General features: G+C 36.3%; 1 protein-coding gene across 2 annotated transcripts in view; it reads right to left on the bottom strand.

Moving 5' to 3' along the window:
• The window catches only part of LRRC49 (leucine rich repeat containing 49), a 200047-nt gene that overhangs the window by 68250 nt on the left and 110531 nt on the right, over window positions 1–21266 (bottom strand). For both annotated transcript variants that reach the window (XM_023729769.1, XM_023729768.1), the window contains exon 10: window positions 12107–12254. In XM_023729769.1, the coding sequence (XP_023585537.1) occupies window positions 12107–12254 (148 nt within the window). The remainder of the gene's footprint in view (window positions 1–12106; window positions 12255–21266) is intronic.

Genomic DNA, 21266 nt, shown 5'->3' with positions numbered 1-21266 from the left:
ATCGTGTTTGTTGTTGTTTTTTTTTTTTTTCCTGAATACTGTCAAGTTTTAATAGAGTAAATTATTACTGTGTAACTTCTGATTTTCATTAGCAAAAGGTTAGTAGGCACTCTAAAATGTCACAATTTGAGAAAAAAAATTGTTCTTTTGTAAAAGACAAGCCAGAAAATATCTTCAGAGATAGAAACTATTAAAATAACTTAGCATATTTGGAAAAAAATCTTTTAGAAATGAAAAAGTACAAAAACCAAAATTAAAATTTCAATGGAGGGGTTCAGCAATATACAGCTGAAGTGAGAATCAGTAAACTAAAAAATAAGTCAGGAGAAATTATCTTACATGCTTTCATTAAAAAAACAGAACCAAAAAAATCCATTGCCGTTGAGCAGATTCCAGCACACGCTTTCATAGCACCCTGTATTTCCCCATCACAGCACTTACTTGTTTCATTGTAATTACCTCTGGCACTGTCTTCCCCTCCTCCCACTCCTCGCCCCACAGGGTAAGCTCCATGAAGGTTCGGATCATGCCAGCTCCTGGCACATAGCAGACACTCAATAAGTATATAATTAAGGAATGTTTTTAATGAATATACATCTTTGTATATCTGTTCAGTAATTTCCTAAAACTAAAAATACTAAATCAAATGGTAGACATATTTCCCCAGCTTTTGATACGTTCGCAAGTTGCCCTCCACAAATGTGGTACTAATTGATACTCCTACTGGAGCCCTGGTGGCATAGTGGTTAAGAGCTCGGCTGCTAACCAAAAGATTAGCAGTTCGAATCCACCAGCTGCTCCTTAGAAACCCTATGGGGCAGTTCTACTCTGTCCTATAGGGCCACTATGAGTCAGAACTGACTTGAGGACACCTAACATCAACAACAATGGGAGATGGTCATAAGAGCTATTCATCAAATATTCCTGTGTCTTCCCATGTCTAGGCACTTGGTAAGATTGAACTTCCCGGCCCCTTGAAGTCAGATGTGCACATGTGACTTGCTTTTGCCAGTGCTATAAGAACAAAGGTGATATGTATTCACTTCTGGGTGAAAGCTTTCAAAGACAAGGTACGATGCAGCTATTTCTCTCAACTCTGCTACAGCATCTGCTGAGCTCCAGATGGCGGGTGATCCAGAGGTCTGGGTCCTAGAATAAGGACCACACTGAACAAAGTTCCCAGACCACAAATGGTGGGTAGACAGGTAGTATGAGCATGAAATAAACTTTGTTGCTTTAATCCACTGAGGTTAGAGAAATTGTTACTACAGTATAATCCAGTCTATCCTGACCAGTATATACGCTATATTAGAAATAAAGAAGTCTAAAACCATTGCCATTGAGTAGATTCTGACTCATAGCAACCCTATAGGACAGAGTAGAACTGCCCCATAGGGTTTCCAAGGAGCGGCTGGTGGATTCGAACTGCTGACCTTTTGGTAAAGACCTAAGCTCTTTAACCACTGCGCCACCAGAGCTCCAAAGAAGTCCAAAGAGCCTATTAAAATGTATTCTGGAGGGTGGGCCATTATAAATGCTCCTGAAAGCAAAGAAAAGTTCTAGACTAAAAGAACTATAAAAAAATACACAAACATAAACTATCACAGAGTTCAAAGGGAACTAAGAATGCATCCAGTGGAAACTGCTGATTTTAGAAATTAGGAAACTAATGCTCTAAGAAGTTTAGTAACTTACAGAGAGTCACACAGCTAGTGACAAGGCCAGGATCAGGACTAGATCCCATGTCTTTTGAGAAGTATCATTTGTAGTATTTTTAATAATAAATATATATCTAAATTTATTTCACTGATTTTAGGGAGATGAAAAAGGAGAGGTCAGAATTCATTGCTAATCTACCATGTGATTTAGTTGTTTTAAAAGCAATGGAAATGTAATTTCTGGTGAATTTAAAGCATCTTTGACAATATAGGAAGTAGTTATTCTTAAATTTTTAAGAAATGAATAGAGGTAATAAGGAGAATAAACTAAAGAACTCACAAATTTGATTCCTTGCTTTATAAAATACCTGGTTTAATAATTATAATAAATTCATTTATTCAGTAGATACTGATTTGGTACTTACTGAGTGTAATCAATTTCAGAACAAATCTTTTAAAAGAGCAAGGGTACTGATATTCAATTGTTGACTTATCTATAAAAAGTGAACTACAAACATATTGGTTATTCAAAGAGCCAATTTCAAACAGTACTGGAAACTGTATGGATCACGTACTATACATACTTCAGAGATGATTTCATCAGATTTTTAAAAAGAATCTGAGCTTCTCTTAAAGGCAGTAGAGCTTTAGAAGGAAAGCTAAACCTTGGAAAACTGGATATATGCCAAATCAATTCAAATATTGAGTGTTTTAAAGGAATTTATATATCCGATGGCTATAGTTCAGCACGACTAATTATAGAGTAACTAAAATTAGAAATAAAAAAATCCTCTAATTGTGAAGATAAGCTATAAATCTGCTTGTAAGAAAGAAAAACTTTAAAATTCTGGCACCTTCATATGATAATAGTCCAATTTCTGGGATAAAAGCCATATCCTTTATGTAGCAAAAGAAAGGGATTTATCTGGTTCAAAAATATCCAATTTTTGCCTTACTTCAGTTTGGCCATGGAGGATCTAATATAGAAATCATTTCAAGTTAATTAAGCAGTGCAGTGATTTAATAGGTGTTTGATAACCTAGATTATACTCTGTTAGCAGATTTTTTAAAGCTCTAAAACAATGCATATATTATATGAGAAGAGGTTTTGCTCCAAAGTAAATAATAGTAGTCCTAATATAGGCAGCAATTTATTAAATGGAACTTTAAAAAAAAAATTAAATGGCAATGCGGGTTTTAACTATATACCTCAGAAGAGAGAAAAAGGCATTGTTTTCCTTGAATATCTAATATAAAAACAGACTTTAAAACTACAGAATTTTTTTCTAGAAGAGATGGTCAATATTTTTCATTCAAACATTCTTCTTTTACAGATAAACCTGATTTTTCCAGGGTCATAGTTAGGATCCAAGTCAAGATTAGAGCCATGTCACCTGACTTCCACTGGCCACGGGATATTAGTTATTAAATTCTAGAAGGATAAATGTCAGCATAGGCTCAGTTACGCTGCTGTAACAACCTCAAAACTCATACGGGCTTATTATGAGAAAAGTTTATTTCTTGATCACGCGAAGACCACTGCAGGTCTGGGCAACTGTTCTCCATGTGGTGGCTAAGCATTTCAGGGTAGCCTGGATCTAATGTTACCTTCAACTCCACAATGACCACCACTGGTGAGAAAAGCAGTAAGTACCATGTATTGACTTAAACGCTTCTACCTGGAAATGATATACATTACTTCTACTCACATTTCATTGGCTAAAAGCAGATTGCATGACCACACCTAACTTCAAGGAAGAAGGAAAATATCTCCCCATATGTTCAAAAAAGGAGACTCAGAAAATACTGATGAGTATTAGTAATGTCCACCACAATAGGAAACGCACTTTCACCTGGGATAGGCTACTCCATTTTGGGATAGCAAATTGTAAACAAGTTCATAATGAGCCAACTAAATGTGGATTTGAGATGAAAACTTTAACTGTTATGTCTGTTTCAGAATGATGAGAATAGTGCCTGCATTCACAAAATGCTACCTTAGGAATAAAAAGGAGCAAAATTCTACCTCCCAGAATTTTCTATACAACACTCCTCAAAATGCGTCTATTCTCTCTCTCCTTTTCTTTTTTTTTTTGGACAGTTGTGAAAATATTTGAAGACAACTGTAATCTCTTCGTTGTGTCTTCTCCTTTGTCTACTAATCATTCCAGGTTCTCTGGAAATGCTCCAGACTGTCATCAACTCTCTAAAACTAATAGTTCAGGGGTACCCTAACCATTGAAGGGAGAGAAGAAAAAAAAAAAGACTAGGGACTACAATCTCCATTTTTCTGAATTCTCTGTTTCTATAAATGAATACTGTCTTAAAGCATACTAACTTCTAATCTCATATTTGACTCTAACTGAATTTATTATCAATTGTAATGTGAGTCTTCTTCACACATGCTGCCCATCTCCCATAAACTGAACTTGTGCTGAGAATTGTTTTGTTTGTTGTTATGGAGTAAAGTCCAGGATTTCAATTTATCTATTTGTTTTTTAATCTTTCTAGACTAGGGGTCAGCAAACTTTCTTCTATAAAGGGCCAAACAGTAAATATTTTAATTTTTGTGGGCCACGTATGTTTTCTGTCATTTATTTTTCGTTGTTTTTATTTTTTTTAATAATGTTTTAACAATATAAAAACCATTCTTAGCTTGACAGCTGTACAAAAACAGGCCTCAGGACAGATTTGGCCTGTGGGCTGTAGTTTGCTGACCCCTATTCTAGACTATTGAGCTATTTTTGGATTCTGATTTGTTTGACCAGTATGTTAGGATCTAAAACTTCTCCACTTTCTGTCATTCACATACTTTATCAGAATAACATCTCATCTGCTCATTAATAAAAATGTTGACTAGAATGGGCCCGAGGAAAAAGCCTCCTGGCATGCCATTACAGGTTTCTCTATAAACTGGCATTAATTAATTAACTAGTATTCTATAGGTATAGTTTAATCACAAATCCCCTTAATCATGTTGTCATACAACTTATTCAAAATGATATCATAAAAGACTTTGCCAAATGTGTTACTTAAATACCAAAATATTATTGGTCTATACCATTCCTCTGAGAAGGTCTATTTATCATATCTAAAATAGGAAATTAACTTTGGCTGGCATGAATTGTTTTTAGTGAACTAATGCTGCCGCCTAGTGATCAATTCCTTAAGTACTCACAAACCAACTTTCAGTAATCCAATTTAGATTTCTTTCATAATCATCTTCAAGTTTACTGTCACAATTTGTGGAATTTATATTCTTTCCTTCTATGATAAAAAGAGTAGTTCATCTTGCCTTTCAACTATTGTCTTATTGTATAGCTTTTTTCAGACATAACTTTCAATGGTCTAGCCATTTATTCACCAACTTCATTCAGTGCTCTAGTATCAAAGACTGGCAACCTACAGCCCACAGGCCAAATCCAGTCTGCTCCTTCTTTTTGTAGACAAAGTTTTATTGAAACACAGCCATGTTAATTCATTTAATGTATTGTACATGGCTGCTTTCACGCTACAATGGCAGAGTTGAGTACCTGCAAAAGAGACCGTGTGGCCAAAAAGCCTAAAATATTTATTATCAGGCCCTTTACAGAAACGGTTTATCAACCCCTGCTCTACATGGGCTTGTATTCAAATTTAGTCACCATTTTAGGCTCCACATAAAAAAAAAATAAAACAACTAACAACAACAAAAATTTTATTTTACTCTTTATAGACTAAAGCCCATTTTTTTCAACAGAGATAACAAAAGCAAAAGAGATGAGGCTAGCAATAGATGGCATCATATTATCTCTTGCCATTTCTCTGGATCGGACCCCAGAATCTCTTACCTTGACTAATCTCCCTGCCTCTAATCTCATCGCCCACCCACCTTCCCCGTACATAATCCAGGCTGCTACCCAGGTTGTCTTTTTAATAGGTGAATCAATTTAATTATCCTAAACTCTTCAAGGTCTACCTATTATGTCCAATAAAAAAATCTAAACTCTTTATTATGACATAAAATGCCCTTCATGGTTAGCTCTTTCCTATCAGATATCCTTGTATCCTACTATGCTACCCCACCTACACCCAATGCTCAGCCATACTTAACTACTATCAGTTCTACACAGTTGTTCTATTCTCTCACCACTCTCCACGATACATCCTCCGTCTTTGCCACTCTTCAAGTCTCAAGTCAAGTATTTCCTCCCTTGGAACTTCTCCTATTTCTGTGGTAGGCTTAGGAGTGCTTTGTTCTTTGTTATCACTATGTCATATATATGTATGTATGTGTATATGTATACTCACATCTGTCTGTCTATCATCTATCTTACCATTTCGCCTTATAATCTGGCTGCATGCCTGCCTCTGCACTAGACTATAAGTAATCTGAGGGCAAGAACTATGATTCTGATCTTGTCATCTCTGATGTTCAGTACAAATCCTATTAGAGAGATTCCCAAACTTTCTCAGTTCAAGGTACCTGAGAATGTCTCAAGGATTTTTTCACAGTGCCCCTAGACCAAAAGAAATACACAACAGCTCTGTTTACTAAGTAGTTAGGTTTAAACAACTTAATAAGTATTCATGTTCTAATAACTTAGTAGCCACTTGAAAAATAATACATGCATTGGAAGAAAAAATATCTTTATACCATTCTTAAATAACCACAAGTACTCACTAATGGAATGTGTGTACCTGTAGGACACAGCACAAGTTCTCAAACACGGGGATCAGACTGGACACCCCCACCTTCATTTCCTGTTCCATGCTAGACTTTGGCACAATATTTACTTTTTATCACAATAACCATGGAAAACCCAGATTCGCAAAGATATAATGTCACAGAAAAGAATGTAGCATGACCTAATGTTGAAATGGTGAACTACTTGGAGCTAGTAGTTTTCTCAGTGTCTCACAGATTTCAAATATCACTGTGTTTTCCGTGAAAAATTAAAAATATTCCACTATGCCCCTGTGAGTTCAGTGAAGCACCCTGAGGTGCCCTGGCACACAGCCTGGGAACCACAGTCACAGAGCATAGAAGTTCATTAAATATTTGTATAATTTATCCCGGTTATAATATTTATATAGTAAACATACAGAAAAACTTAAGGTATCATTTTTAAAGAGAAAAAATACTTATAGAACAGGTATCAGCACTCTTCGTCTGCCAGACAGTATTTTAGGTATGTGGGCCATACAGTATTTTTAGCAACTACTCAACTTTGCCATTGTAGCATCAAAGCAGACATAGATAATACATAAATGGGCATAGCTATATTCCAATATAATTTTATTTATAATAAAATAAGTGGCCAGCTCATGAGCAGGCTATTCTTTGCCTACCCTTGTTATAGAAAGTCTTTTAAAAGGCATACTGTTTCCAAACCAAAGTTACTAAAAAGCTGTAAAAAAAAAAAAAAAAAAAGAAGAGGCGAGACTAAATACTATCATTAGTACCCAAAGAAAAATAGAATGGCAGAAAAAATACTCTAAATTTTAGCAATCACGGAATGTGCAGGACCTATATGAGAAAAGCTATAAAACTTTATTAAAATTCATAAAAGAAGACATAAGTAAGTAGAGAGACATATCACATTCCTGGTCAGAAAGGCTGAATTTTGAAAAGACATCAACTCTTCCTAAATTATAGACTTGATGAAATATAAGTTTCATCCAAAGGTACTTAAAGTAATTCTGAAGGTCATGTGAAAGTAGAAATGTTAAATAGTCACACACACTTTTAAGGAGAACAATGAATGGGTATTTGTCCTTCTAAAATCCATTAATTCACTCAGCATATATCGCTGCCATCATGGAGCTTATGTTAACAAATGTGTCAGAGACGGACTATAAACAAATCGATGTATAATGTAATGTCAGGTAGTGATGAATGAGATGACAACAGACAAAGATATGGGAGCAAGAGAGGGAAAGGTATTTTAAATAGAATTGTCAGAGAAGGCTTCTTTCTAGAGGTGACATTTGAGCAGAGACATGAAGGAATTAAGAGAGTGAATCATGCTGATATCTGGGAGAAGAGGGAAGAGCATAAGGAATGAACTACAATCATTTACATGAATAAATCTCACAAATAGAATGTTCAGAGAAAGAAGCCAGAGCTCCAAAACTAGAAAAACTAATCTATGATTACCTTTGGGAAGGGAAGAAGGAGTAGTGTTTGTGGTGAGGCATCAAGAAGACTTCTGGCTGCTTGTAATGTTGTTTCTTGATCTGGGTACTGGTTACAGAGGCATGTTCACTTAGTGAAAATTCAACACACTGTACACTTATGATTGTCCATTACTATATATATGTACATTTCCAATTAAATTCACATAAATAAATGGAAATACATTTTATATTTACTTCTCATATATGGAGCCCTGAAGGCAGAGTGGTTAAGAGCTCAGCTGCTAATCGAAAGGTCAGCAGTTCAAATCCACCAGCCGCTCCTTGGAAACCCTACGGGGCAGTTCTACTCTGTCCTATGGAGTTGCTACGAGTCGGAATTGACTCAACAGCAGCTGGTTTGGGTTTTTTGGTTCTCAAATATGGGGGTAAATTTCTGGATTCTCTAGAATGTTCCAGTGACTTAATTCTATACCAGTCACTTACTGATTCTATCACTGCGACTTTATAGTATGTTCTAATATATCAGAAGCAGAACCTCACTTCCCTGGCCTCACAGTTGTTTTGTTTTTTGTTGTCTTCTTAGTTGTTCTGGGGCAAAGCATTCACACTTCCATATGAACATAAAAATAATTTTATCTGACTTTAGTGATAAGCTTGATGGAATTTTAATTGGAGTTGCATTAAATTTATACATTAACCTTGGAAAAATTAATATATATGTTATGAGACTATACTTGAATTTTAGGCTCAAAACATTTTTCACCAATTAAATGGCATAAAAGGATTCTACTGCCTGCATCGTATAAGGTAATTCACATATAATAGAATGCTTACTTAATATAAACCAATTTAGCTAGTTAACTATGCTGAGTAAAATACAATGAACTTTAAGTAACATGGCATTTATCTTTCCTACCCATAATTTCTTCAGTGAGATTCTGTTTAGTGTTTAGTTTTCTTTTTGATCTCATCAAATCAATAACTTAAATGTCATTTGAAAAACAAATGTTCGACTAAAGGTCAAATGTCTTTAGATTTAATATTTTTCATTAATAATGAAAGATTCACATTAAAGGAATCCTTCCAAGTAAAGCCTTAGCTCCAGAAATACAAAACTAAACTAAACTAAGATTGATCTCAGCTTTTCAGCACTAGTTTACAACCTTAAAATTAAAGGTCTTATAAATTGGAAACCAAATTAAATTGTGCTTCATGTAATTGATCATATATATTGTGCAGCTTCTCAAGGACATAAGCACGAGGGGAAGGCAACCATTTTTCCTTAATCTCAGCTTCTTCCCTCATGTAGCCAAGTACACCCGAGTGGAGTGAGAAGGGCATCCACACAGGGAGATGCCTGGATGGGGTGTCAACACCCAAGTGAGGTGAATAGGGAGCTCGTGTGAGGATTGCCCTGGCAGGGTAAAGAAAGCACCCGCATGGGGAGTGGTCTAGCACAGGGAGATGAGGCCTCAGCAGGGTAAGGAGAATACCCATAAGGGGTTGTAGGATAGAGTGGGGTATCAAGAGTATGGGTGGAGCGAAAAGGGTGCCCACTTGCAGGAGCCTGGCTGTGCCGCAGCATGGGGTATTCGAGCACATGTGGGGCAAGGAGGGCATCTGTGAGGGGAAAGGGCAATAGCAGCAAAGAAAAGTTGTTAAATACAGGAAGCTTGATTAAATAAGTGAGTATATTAAGGATAACAGGAGCCAAGTTTTCCAAAGTTAGAGAAAGCAGTTTCAAATATGGAAAGAAAGAAAACTAAAATGAATCTTGGACTAGAATTGGATGTATGGATGAGAATTCATGGTTTTCAATCTAGATAGATAGATAGATAAGATAGATATAAATATTGATACATATGTATGTATGTATATATAAATGTAGGTTTGTATATACATATAGCCCCTAGCCCTGTCCACTGAGAGGACCTTTGAGCAGCAAACTCTAACAGCAATGAGCACACCTAGTACTCATATCTTTGCTTCTGAATACCATTCTCCACTATAAGGAACCAGGGCTCTTTGGCAAAATGGCTAATTCTATGAGCTTGGAACATCCTGTGACAGAAAGCATGGGAGCCTTAAAGAAAGAATGGAGACACGTCAAAAGGACACAGAAGTAAGTGTGAAGAAGCTCCTCCGGCCAACTGAGGACAATATAAGCCTACAAAAAATAATGATAGTAATGGATTATAACCTATTTGAATAAAAATGGAAAATGATGAATCCATGGTGATATGAATAAATGAATAAATTAAAAATTTTATGAGGATGGGATTACAAATGGAAAGAGAATAAGTTCACATGGAGAAACCTGGCAGACACCACCTTAATCAAAGTGATTAAGTAAAGGGACAAATATAAATTATATGCCACTTAACAGGACACAATGAGAAGAACATGATATCCCTTCTGTGATACTTACACCAAAGATCTAGAATCAAAAATTAATCACAAGGAAACATCGGAAAAACCTGAATGAGGGTCATTCCACAAATTAATTGGCCTGTAATCTTTATAAATGTCAAAATCATAAAAGTCAAGGAAAGACTGAAGAATTATTCCAGACTAATGGTGACTATCAAGACATGGCAACTAAATGCATCTCTATGCAACATGTAATTCTCAGCTGGATCCTTTTGCTAAGAAGAACACTACTGGTATAACTGGTAAAAATTTTAATGGGGAGTGGAATTAGATGCTAGTAACTTATCAAAGTTTATTTCCCGACTTTGTTGGTTATATTGTGGTTATATAGGAGTGTATCTTTGTAAGAAATACATACTAAAGTGTTCAGGGTTATTGGGAGATCAAGCCAGCAACTCACTCTCAAATGGTTCAAGGAAAAAAGTGTTTTATATTGTATTTACAACTTTTCTGTCACTTTAAGATTGTCCTTTTTTTTTTTCCAATTTTTAAAATTAAACAGTGGAGAACAAAGTGTCTAAGGATTGCTGCTCTGTATTTAGCAGAACAGCTGGCCCTGCTCCCAGCCTAGGTGATCCTCCCCCATTTCCTTATCAGGCAAATACACCCTATGGAATGTACAAGATTACATAAAGTAATATTCTCCTTTACTTAAGGCATGGAAGTCTTTACTGAGCATTATTAAGCTCAACTATAACTCAGCATTGTGTAAGATAGAGAAGGGAAGGAAATATTTATAGAACACCTGTGTGTATCAGGAAAAGAAGAATGGTTTCTACCCTTAAATACATTAGTTGGGTAGACAAAACTGATATATAAACTATGAGAAGCATTAATACATAATTTGGTACTAATTTATATAAGTGGGTTAATTCCATATCCTACCCTACTCATCATGACCTTATCAGGGAGAGCAATTAGAAGTACCAAAGATGCTTAATTCAGAAAGACATGGAGATAGGGTAAAGAGTCACCATAAAAGTACGAAACAGTGTTGACAGTATAGATCTGAACAAACTGGGAGGACAAAGAATCGTATCTCCATCCTGAAGAAAAGAGGCAGAATCCTAGAAGACCCCCAATATTCATGAATTCATCCACACTTTTAACTATTTGCTAGCCACCCTAAATGTCCATAATATGATAAAATCCATAGGGTTTCACTGGCTAATCTTCTGAAGCAGATCACCAGACCTTTCTTCCTAGTCAGTCTCAGCCTGGAAGCTCCACTGAAACCTGTCCACCATGGGTGACTCTGCTGGTATTTGAAATATTGGTGGCATAGCTTCTAGCATCATAGCAACATGGAAGCCACCACGGTATGACAAAGTGACAGAAAGGTGGTAGAACATCAATAATAATAATAGCAGCTCTATACAATGCTTCCTAGGACTCTTACACTGTTCTAAGGTTTGTTACTTTATTTTATCTTTACAACAATCCTATGATACAGTATAATTACGGTTGCCATTTTACTTTGAGGAAAATGAGGTACCAAAAGGTTAAGCAAATTGCTGAAGGGTCACATGGCTAGAAAGTGGTCAAGCCGGGTAATCTGGTTCTCGCACTCATAGTTGTAATTATTACACTATGTAACATATTAGTGAAACTCTTAGTTATCCATTCAAAAGTAAATTATAAGTTGGATATGAGGCAAGAATGAAAAACAAGCATGATGATTAATTTTTAAATAGAAGGCTGGGAATTTTTAAGGTTCTATTCAGCAAAATTAGGGATAGAGTACAGGTGGTAAGAACCCTGTAATTGTAAAGTACAGTCATGATAATCCATAGTCCACTAAAATTTAGAAACATTTCAAACAAAGAATATGCACTTCAATTTCCTAATCCACATCAAAGAAACAACATACATGGTAAACACTTTGGTAGAGTTCTCACCGTGACTCTCTTCATATCTAGTTGGCGCAGCTGCATCATGTTCTGAAGGATAGTGTGTTTGTACCATGACTCTTGAGCTATTGGATTGCCATCAAAAGTGATATCTGAGAGGGAACTAGAGTCAGCAAGGCAGGAAACATTCTCAAAACTGCAGGAAAGATAAAAACCACTGGATTATTCTGAGGCCTTCAAACAGTACTTTCATTTTTTTAATAGACTTTAATTTTTAGGACAGCTTTAGATTTGCAGAAAAATTGAGAAGCTGGTACAGGATTCCCGTATACTCTGCAAACAGTTTCCCCTATTACTAACATCTGGCATTATTATGGTACCTTTGTCAAAATTAAGGAAGCAATATTGATACATTACTATAACTAGAGTCTATACTTTATTCAGATTTTGTTAGTTTTTACCTAATGTCCTTTTTCTGTCCCCGGATCCTATCCAGGAAACCACATTACATTTACTAGTCATTTCCGTGGCAACTCCTGGCAACTCCTCTTGGCTGAGAGAGTTTCTCAGGCTTTCCTTGTTTTTGATGACCTTGACAATTTTGAGGAAACTCATAAGGTATTTTGTAGGACGTCCTTCTATTGGGATTTGTCTGATATTTTTCTCATGGTTAGGTAGGGGTTAGGATACATACTATTAACATAACTTATCACTGTTGATGCTGATCTTGACCACCTGGTTGAGGTAGTATTTGTCAGGTTTCTCCAATGTAAAGTTATCCCTCCCCTGCCCCTGTTTCCATACTGAACTCTTTGGAAGGAAGTCACTATGAGCAGCCCATATTTAAGGAGTAGGAAATTATGCTCCTCCTCCTTGAGGGCAGAGTGTCTACGTAAATTATTTGCAATTATTCTTCCCAGGAGATTTGTCTTTTTACCATCATTTATTTATTTATTCAATCATTTATTTATATCAGAATGAATTCATGAACATTTACTTTATTCTTTGGGTCATAATCCAATACTACTCTATTTTGTTGTTCAAATTGTTCCAGCTTTGGCCACTGGGAGCTCTTTCAGTTGGTTCCTGTGTACCCATAACATATCCACATCAATGTATTTTTTCTTTTGTTTGTTTATCACTTCCTTACTTTCTGGCACTATAAGATGCTCCAGACTCATATATTTCTTTATTTCCTGCCCCAGTTTTAGAATCAGCCATTTCTTCAAGGAGCCCTGGTTCCTTCTACTGGAGAACGGTATTAGAAACCAAGATCTGGGTGCTACATTACTTTTTGCTACTGAGGAATCATTACTTTTAGGCCTTCTCAGCTGACAGAGCAAGGAAGTATATGTGTGCATACTAATACATGTATATACACATACCTATAAATATTTCTCTATGTAATCATCTGTGTCTATACTAAATCAAACATGAGTTCATACTGATGTCTCCAACTCTACCCCATTACCAAATGGAACACTGCAGCCTCCTCCCTCCAACAGTAAGACATCTATCTGGCTCCCAACATCTGCCAAGCATTAATTGTTCACTTCCAGTGTATAAGTATAGTGGTATTAAAATTGTTAACCTGTACTCCCATGAGAAATAACTTTCTCAACTAGAACACAGTGATTATGTGTAACTTCTCTTGCATTTTAGTCTTACAGATTCATTTCCAAAGTTATTTAGGTCAGTACCTTGTTCCCCTATCCCTTTCAGTGAGGTTGTTTCATACAGTTGAAATATAGTTACAGTCTCTCATCACAGTCTGAAATCCCTCTTGGGATCCTCCAACATTTTGTGTGAATTTTTAAATTTGCATACATTAAGGTTTACTCTCTGTGCTGTAAAGTTCTATAGGTTTTGACAAATGTACAATGTCATGTATTCACCATTAAAATATCATCCGGAATAGTTTCACTGCCCTAAAAAAGCCCCTCTGCTTTACTTAGTCAACCCTTCTCCCCTACCCCCAAGCCCCTGGCAACCATTGGTTGCTTTTAGTTTTCGGTGGTTATTAATAAGGCTGCTACAACCATTCATGTGCAAGTTTTTGTTTGGACATGTTTTTGACTCAACTGGCTAAATATCTAGGAGCATAATTGCTGGATCATATAATAAGACTATGTTTAGCTTTGTGAGAAACTGCCAACATGTCTTCCAAAGTGGCTGTACCATTTTGCATTCCTACCAGCTCCGCAACTTCACCAGCATTTAGTATTGTCAGTTTTTTGGATTTTAGCCATTCTAACAGGTATATACTCGGAAGACAGGCCTGATGATCTGCATCTGAAAGGTCACAGCCTTGAAAAACCTATTGAGCAGTAATTCTACTCTGCACACATGGGGTTGCCAGGAGTAGGAATCTACTTGATGGCAACTAACAACAACAACAAACAGGTATGCAGTAGTACCTCATTGTTTTAATTTGCAGTTCTCTGATGACAAATCATGTTGAGCATCTTTTCATGTTCTTGTTTGTCATCTGTATATCTTCTTTCTATTTTTAGATCTTTGTCCATTTTTGAATTGGGTTCTTTGTTTCCTTATTGTTGAGGTTTAAGAGTCTGTTGTATATTATGGATACAAGTCTTTTATCAGATATGTGTTTTGCAAATATTTCTCCCAGTCTATAGCTTGTCTTTTCATTCTCTTAACAGTGTCTTTCCTGGAGCAGAAGTTGCTAATTTTAATGAAGTCCAACTTACCAATTTTCTTTTTCACAAACTGTGCTTTTAGTGTTGTATCTAAAAACTCACTGTCATAACCAAGGTCACCTAGATTTCTTCTAAGTTTTCTTCTAGAAGTTTTATAGTTTTGTGTTTTTACATTTAGGTTTATGATCCATTTTGAATTAATTTTGTGAAAGGTGTAAGGTCTATGCCTAGTTTTGTTTTTGTTTTTCCATGTGGATGTCTAATTGTTCCAGTACCGTTTGTTGAAAAAAACTATTCTTTCTCTATTGGATTGCCTTTGCTCCTTTGTCAAATATCAGCTGACTATATGTCTGGACTTTCTATTCTGTTTCATTGATCCATGTGTCTATTTTCTTTTTTTTACCAGTACCATGCTTTCTTGATTACTATAGCTTTATAGTAAGTCTTGAAGAAGAGCAGTGTGAGTTCTTCAACTTTGTTTTTCTTCAGTACGGTGTTCGCTATTCTAGGTCTTAGTCTTTCCATATAAAGTACATCAATATCTACAAAATAGCTTGCTGGGATTTTGATTAGAGTTTTCATTTTTTAAAGAAGTGACTAATCACTCTTCCCTTCCCAGAGCAGCTTGGTAAAGCTCATTGTAATTAGAATCATTTTCATTCAATGACTAAAATAACTAATGTTAACACTTACACCTAAAAGTATTTATTCAGGCACTATATTGAATATCCCTTCTTCCTGTGCTAAGAAAAGCTAGAGGATATAGAATTTTTGTGATATAGAAAACAAAAACCTACCTGCTGACCAGCCATCTAAGATACAACTACTGGTCTCTTCCAGTCCAGAGCAAAGGAGAGTGAAAAAAACCAAAGACTCAAGGGAGCTATTAGTCCAAAGGACTAATGGACCACATAAATCACAGCCTACACAACCTCGAGACCAGAAAAACTAGATGGTGCCTGGCACCACTACCTACCGCTTGGATTCGGATCACAACAGAGGGTCCAGGACAGAGCGGGAGAAAAATGTAAAACACAAAGTCAAATTCACAAAGAAGATCAGACTTACTGGTCTGACAGAGACTGAAGGAACACCCTAGATTATGGCCCTAAGACACTCTTCTGACTTGAAGCCATTCCTGGAAATGACCTTCCAGCCAAACAACAGACTCAAAACCCACTGCTGTGAGTTGATTCCAATTCATGACGATCCTAGAGGACAGAGTAGAACTGTCCAAGAGGGTTTCCAAGGCTGTAATCTTTATGGAAGCAGACTGCCACATCTTTCTTCCACAGAGAGGCGATGGGTTCGAACAGCTGACCTTTTTGGTTAGCAGCCAAGTGTTTGACCACTGCACCACCAAGGCTCCTTAAACAACAGACAAGCCCATAAAATCTGCTGACGTCGAGTTGTTTCCGACTCATAGCGACTCTATAGGACAGAGTAGAACTGCCCCATAGAGTCTCCAAGGAGCGCCTGGTGGATTCAAACTGCTGACCTTTTGGTTAGCAGTCGTAGCTCTTAGCCACTATGTCACCAGGGTTTCCAGACAAGCCCATAAAACAAATAACATCTGAAAGGAATGTGCTCCTTAGAACAATCAATTATATGAGATCAAAAGGGTAATATTTGCCCAAAAGCAAAGATGAGAAGGCAGGAAAGGGTAGAAAATCAGGACGAAAGGAAACGGGAACCCAGGGCGGAAATGGGGAGAGTGCTGACACATTGTGGAGCATGAAGCCAAGGCCATGAAACACTTCATGTACAAACTATCGAATGGGAATCTAAGTTGCTCTGTAAACTTTCAGCTAATGCACAATTAAAAAACAACAACAACAACAAAACCTACCTGTTGAAAATTTAAGGTTGAGATAAAGTTTATAACAAGAATAAAGTTCACTGTGTTTGTACTGGAGCCCTGGTGGCACACTGGTTAAGAGCTCAGCTGCTAACCAAATGGTCGGCAGTTTGAGTCCACAGCCGCTCCTTGGAAACCCTATGGTGGCAGTTCTACTCTGTAACATATGGGATTGCTATGAGATAGAATCGACTCCACAGCAATGTTTTGTTTTTTTTTTTTTAACATCAAAAGGAGTACCTGGGTGGTGCAAATAGTTAATGCACTTAGATGCTAATCAAAAGGTTGGCAGTTCAAATCCACCAAGAGGCACCTCAGAGGAAAGACCTGGTGATCCACTTCTGAAAAATCAGCCCCTGAAAATCCTATAAGGCACAGTTCTACTCCAACACTCATCGGGTCAAAATCTACTAGACAACAACTAGTTTTTAACATCAAAAACAGAAATAGTAGCAGTGAGTTTAGAAGAGGAGGAGGTAGGTTATACAGAAATTGAGTACAACATGGACAGAAATTAGTAATCATTTCGATGTCAGAAAGAGAGGAATCTAGAACAACATCTAGGCTTGTGTCTTTGGTCAATGATTAGGATGATGGTTACAAGGGAGTATACTTTGTCAGAATTCATTAAACTCTATACTTAAAATGGGTACATTTCATTACATGTAAATTATATCTCAAAAATTGATTTTCAGAGAAAATTTAAATTAAATACATATATCAATATGAGGTGGTATAAGCGGTTTGTGCTCAACTACTAACCTAAAGGTTAGCAGTTCATACTCGCCCAGCAGTGTCACAAAAGAAAGGCATGGTAATCTGTTTCCATAAAGGTTATAGCCAAGAAAGCCCTATAGAATAGTTTTACTCTGTAACACACGGGGCTTCCATGAGTTGGAATCAATTCAACAACAATGGGTTTGGTTTTGAGTGTGTGTGCGTGTGTGTGTGTATATATTTGAAAGATTACCTTTTTATCTATGAGGTTTCCTTTATCTGACAGAATATGTTATACTAGTGTCCAGGGGCTATTAGGACACGTTTCTAAGACTTTCATTACGTCTTCCTCCAACTACCATAAGATGGGCTCACTAATTTCAAGCTTGAGATATGAGCTAATGTGAGAAGCAAAGGCAGCAGAGCCAATAGATGGTCTAAACTGAAGAGCATTTTCCTTTAGTGAACACAATTAAACTGTAAGCTTCCTGAAAGCTGGAAATGTGCTGTGACCACTTCCCCAACATTTAACATAGCAGCTAGCATGTAACAGGTGTGCAATAAAGTTTTGCTAAATGAATGAATATGATAAATTGAAATTATTCCAGAGGGCTCATCCTTGATTTTAAAAAAATTAATAAGTAAATTTTCTTAAACTATTCTTGGAATTAGTTTTTAAAAGATAATATTCAAGAACCATTATGACTGATATCTATCACTAATCAGGTAGATGCACTTAAAAGCAGAAATAATATGTCCAGAAGCAAAGGGAAGCTGTAGAACTTCATTTTATCGTAGGTAGATTCTAATCTTATTATAATTTACTATTTGTTTAAGGGCTAGACTGTAGAAAGACTACAGTTTGTTTCTCATTGCTAGGTATAATTTTGAACTGACTATAAGAGTGCTCAGCCGTATTTCCAAGTATTCCTTTGGGGGATGGAATTAATCTAATAATTACCAAATAGGTGATGTTGCATGCAAACATAAACAATATCTTCACTGAATTCAAGTATAAAACACTTCAGTTGGTATAAAATAAAACAGTATGCCCAGTGAAAGCGGTCATTATAAATACTTCAGAGATCTAAAAGATCTGTCGATGCTCATCTGGCCTATGCCTGCACTTTAAGCACAACAAAATAGAGGCACCAGGAATGGAGAAATCATTGCAATCACTGGCAGCCACTCCCAAATTAGCTGCTGGTGTTGATATCCAGACTGAAGGTTTTATACTTTCAATCATTTTGTTAAAGTAAAAAATAAATCCATATTTGGTCCAGAAGATTCCTCACCAAATTTCATTTCCATCTGCAAGGCATTTGACCAATAAACATGCCAGACATTCCTAGAAATGCACTGACAAAGTACATATGATTTTATAGACGTTCTCTAGCCAAATAAAGCAATACTCTTTAAGTACAAATACAGGCTAATGAAGGGTTATATACTACCTAACCAAAGAAAATCAAAATCAGATTGTTAAAAAAAAAACTGAAAATAGAACAGTAAGTATAGTGTAGTAGCTTTTAAAAACAGTCTCTACCCCCACTCATTTGCTCATCTCTTCAGAGTACCAAGAATGGAAAACTTTGGTCCAACGGCTGACATTTAATTTATAATTTGACTTTAATCTTTTTCCAGAATTACTCATACATTTGTTTTTCCCCTAGCAGTCTCCTCCCAAAGCCACATCTGCTTCCTATCTGTTAGAAAACCTATAGAGGAACAAACTGTCCCTACTGACCAAAACTCACATCTCAAAAGGAAAAGAAAACATTTTTGACCATTTTACACTTACTTAATATAATACAGAGAAAAAAATAAAATTCCCATATATGCATATATACCACATAACAATTCCCAAATATGTCAAATTCCTCCAATTAGAAAGTTTTCCTCCAAAAGTAAGTTGCTATCGTTGTTGTTAGGTGCCACCGAGTTAGGTGCTTTAATTTCTACTCTTTCATAACAATAAGGTACCATGTACTCTGAAATAATCTTAATGAAAAGCTCACTTATTTTATATTGATCAGTGAGAACTTTACTGAATTTTTACTATGTGCCTAGCAGGCTGAATGAAATGGAACAGCAGAATAAGCCATCAAGCTTGCCCATAGGGATTGAAATGTACATAACTGAAAAACATAAAATAACTACAAAGAACTATAAAATAGTATACAATTAAGTATAAAAATTAAGGCAGAGTTAAAGAGCTATAATGCAAGCGTTTGCATTTCTGACAGAATGATGAACTAAGTATGGATAGAGGCTCTTGCTGAAAACAACTAAAAATGCTGTATAAAATATATTTTAAAAAATATTTTCAAATACATCCGTGACTTGCTAAAAAATAAGGAATACTCAGGCCAAAAAAAAAAAAAAAACAAGTAAATGTGGGAGCCCAGTGAAGCAAGAAGAACACTGAAAATGACTTTTTGCCAGTAGGTCATTTGCTGAATTCAATGAACTTGAGTTTTGGCTGATATGGTCTTCATAGTAGGGGACAGAAGATAAATTCCAGGGACCACCCAAGTTGGAGAGTCTACCTAGAGACCCAGTCCATAAATCGGAGACTCCAAGGGTTATACGCTCAATGCAAGGGTGAAATAGTTACAAAGTTTCCTACCCAGTATACCAGAAATATTATCTATTTCAAATCTTGGAGCTAAGTAGAAGAAAATTCTTCCCTGATTACTTGTAACCACGAACCACAATTTGCAGCCTGAACTCAGACTAATATGTTTCAAGAGGAGAACTGATTTTTTGAAGTGGTCTAAGGCTGGTTATAGACACCTGACCAAAATAAATGAAACTCTTCTTTGGAGGAACCTGTCTTCATATACCACCATTCATCTGTCTGTGGAAAGAGACGATTGAGAAGTTTTATATTATCAGTCAAGACAAAGCCAGGAACCAACTGTGAAATGAATTATCAACGTCTCATATGCAAGTTCAAGTTGAAGCTGAAGAAGATCAAAGCAAGTCTAGGAGAAACAAAGTGTGACTTTGAATACATCCTACCTGAATTTAGAGACAATCTCAAGACTAGATTTGATGCACTGAACACTAATGACAGAAGACAAGAAGAGTTGTAGGAAGTATCAAGGACATCATACATGAAGAAAGTGGAAGGCCATTAAAATGACAAGAAAGAAGAAAAAGACCAAAATGGATGTCAGAAGAGACTCTGAAACTTGCTCTAAAGTCCAGCGTAGCTAAAGTGAATGGAAGAACAGATGAAGTAAAAGAAAAAAAGCTGAACAGATTTCACAGGGTGGCTCAAGACAAGATAAAGTATTATTATGAAATGTGTAGAGATCTGGAGTTAAAAAACCAAAAGAGAAGAATATAATAGGCACTTCTCAAGCTGAAAGAACTGAAGAAAAATTTCAAGCCTTGAGTTGCAACACTGAAGGATTCTATGGGCAAAAATTGAATGATGTAGGGGGAAGCATCAAAAGAAAATGGAAGGAACACCCAGAGTCACTTTACCATAAAGAACTGGCGAATGTTCAACCATTTCAAGAGGCAGCATATGATCAAGAACCGCTGGTACTAAAGAAAGAAGTTCAAGCTGCACTGAAGGCACTGACGAAAAACAAGCCTCCAGGAATTGATGGAATAGCAACTGAAATGTTTCAACAAACAGATGCAATGCTGGAAGCACTTACTCATCTATGGCAAGAAATTTGGAAGACAACTACCTGGCCAACTGACTGGAAGAGATCCATATTCATGCCCACTGCAAAGAAAGGCGATCAAACAATATATGAATTTTTTTTAAGGTGCCCTCCAAGGATAACTGGCTGTTTATTTATTTTTTATTGTACTTTAGATGAAAGTTTACAGAACAGTTTCTCATTGAACAGTTAGCACATATATTGTTTTATGACAATGGTTAACAACCCCACGACATGTCAACACTGTCCCTTCTCAACCTTGGGTTCCCTATTACCAGCTTTCCTGTCCC

This window comes from Trichechus manatus, unplaced genomic scaffold (assembly GCF_000243295.1).
Source record: "Trichechus manatus latirostris isolate Lorelei unplaced genomic scaffold, TriManLat1.0 scaffold00030, whole genome shotgun sequence".
Classification (NCBI taxonomy): Eukaryota; Metazoa; Chordata; class Mammalia; order Sirenia; family Trichechidae; genus Trichechus; species Trichechus manatus.
The sequence above is the reverse complement of the archived record's forward strand: the minus strand, read 5'-3'. Positions and strand labels throughout refer to the sequence as shown.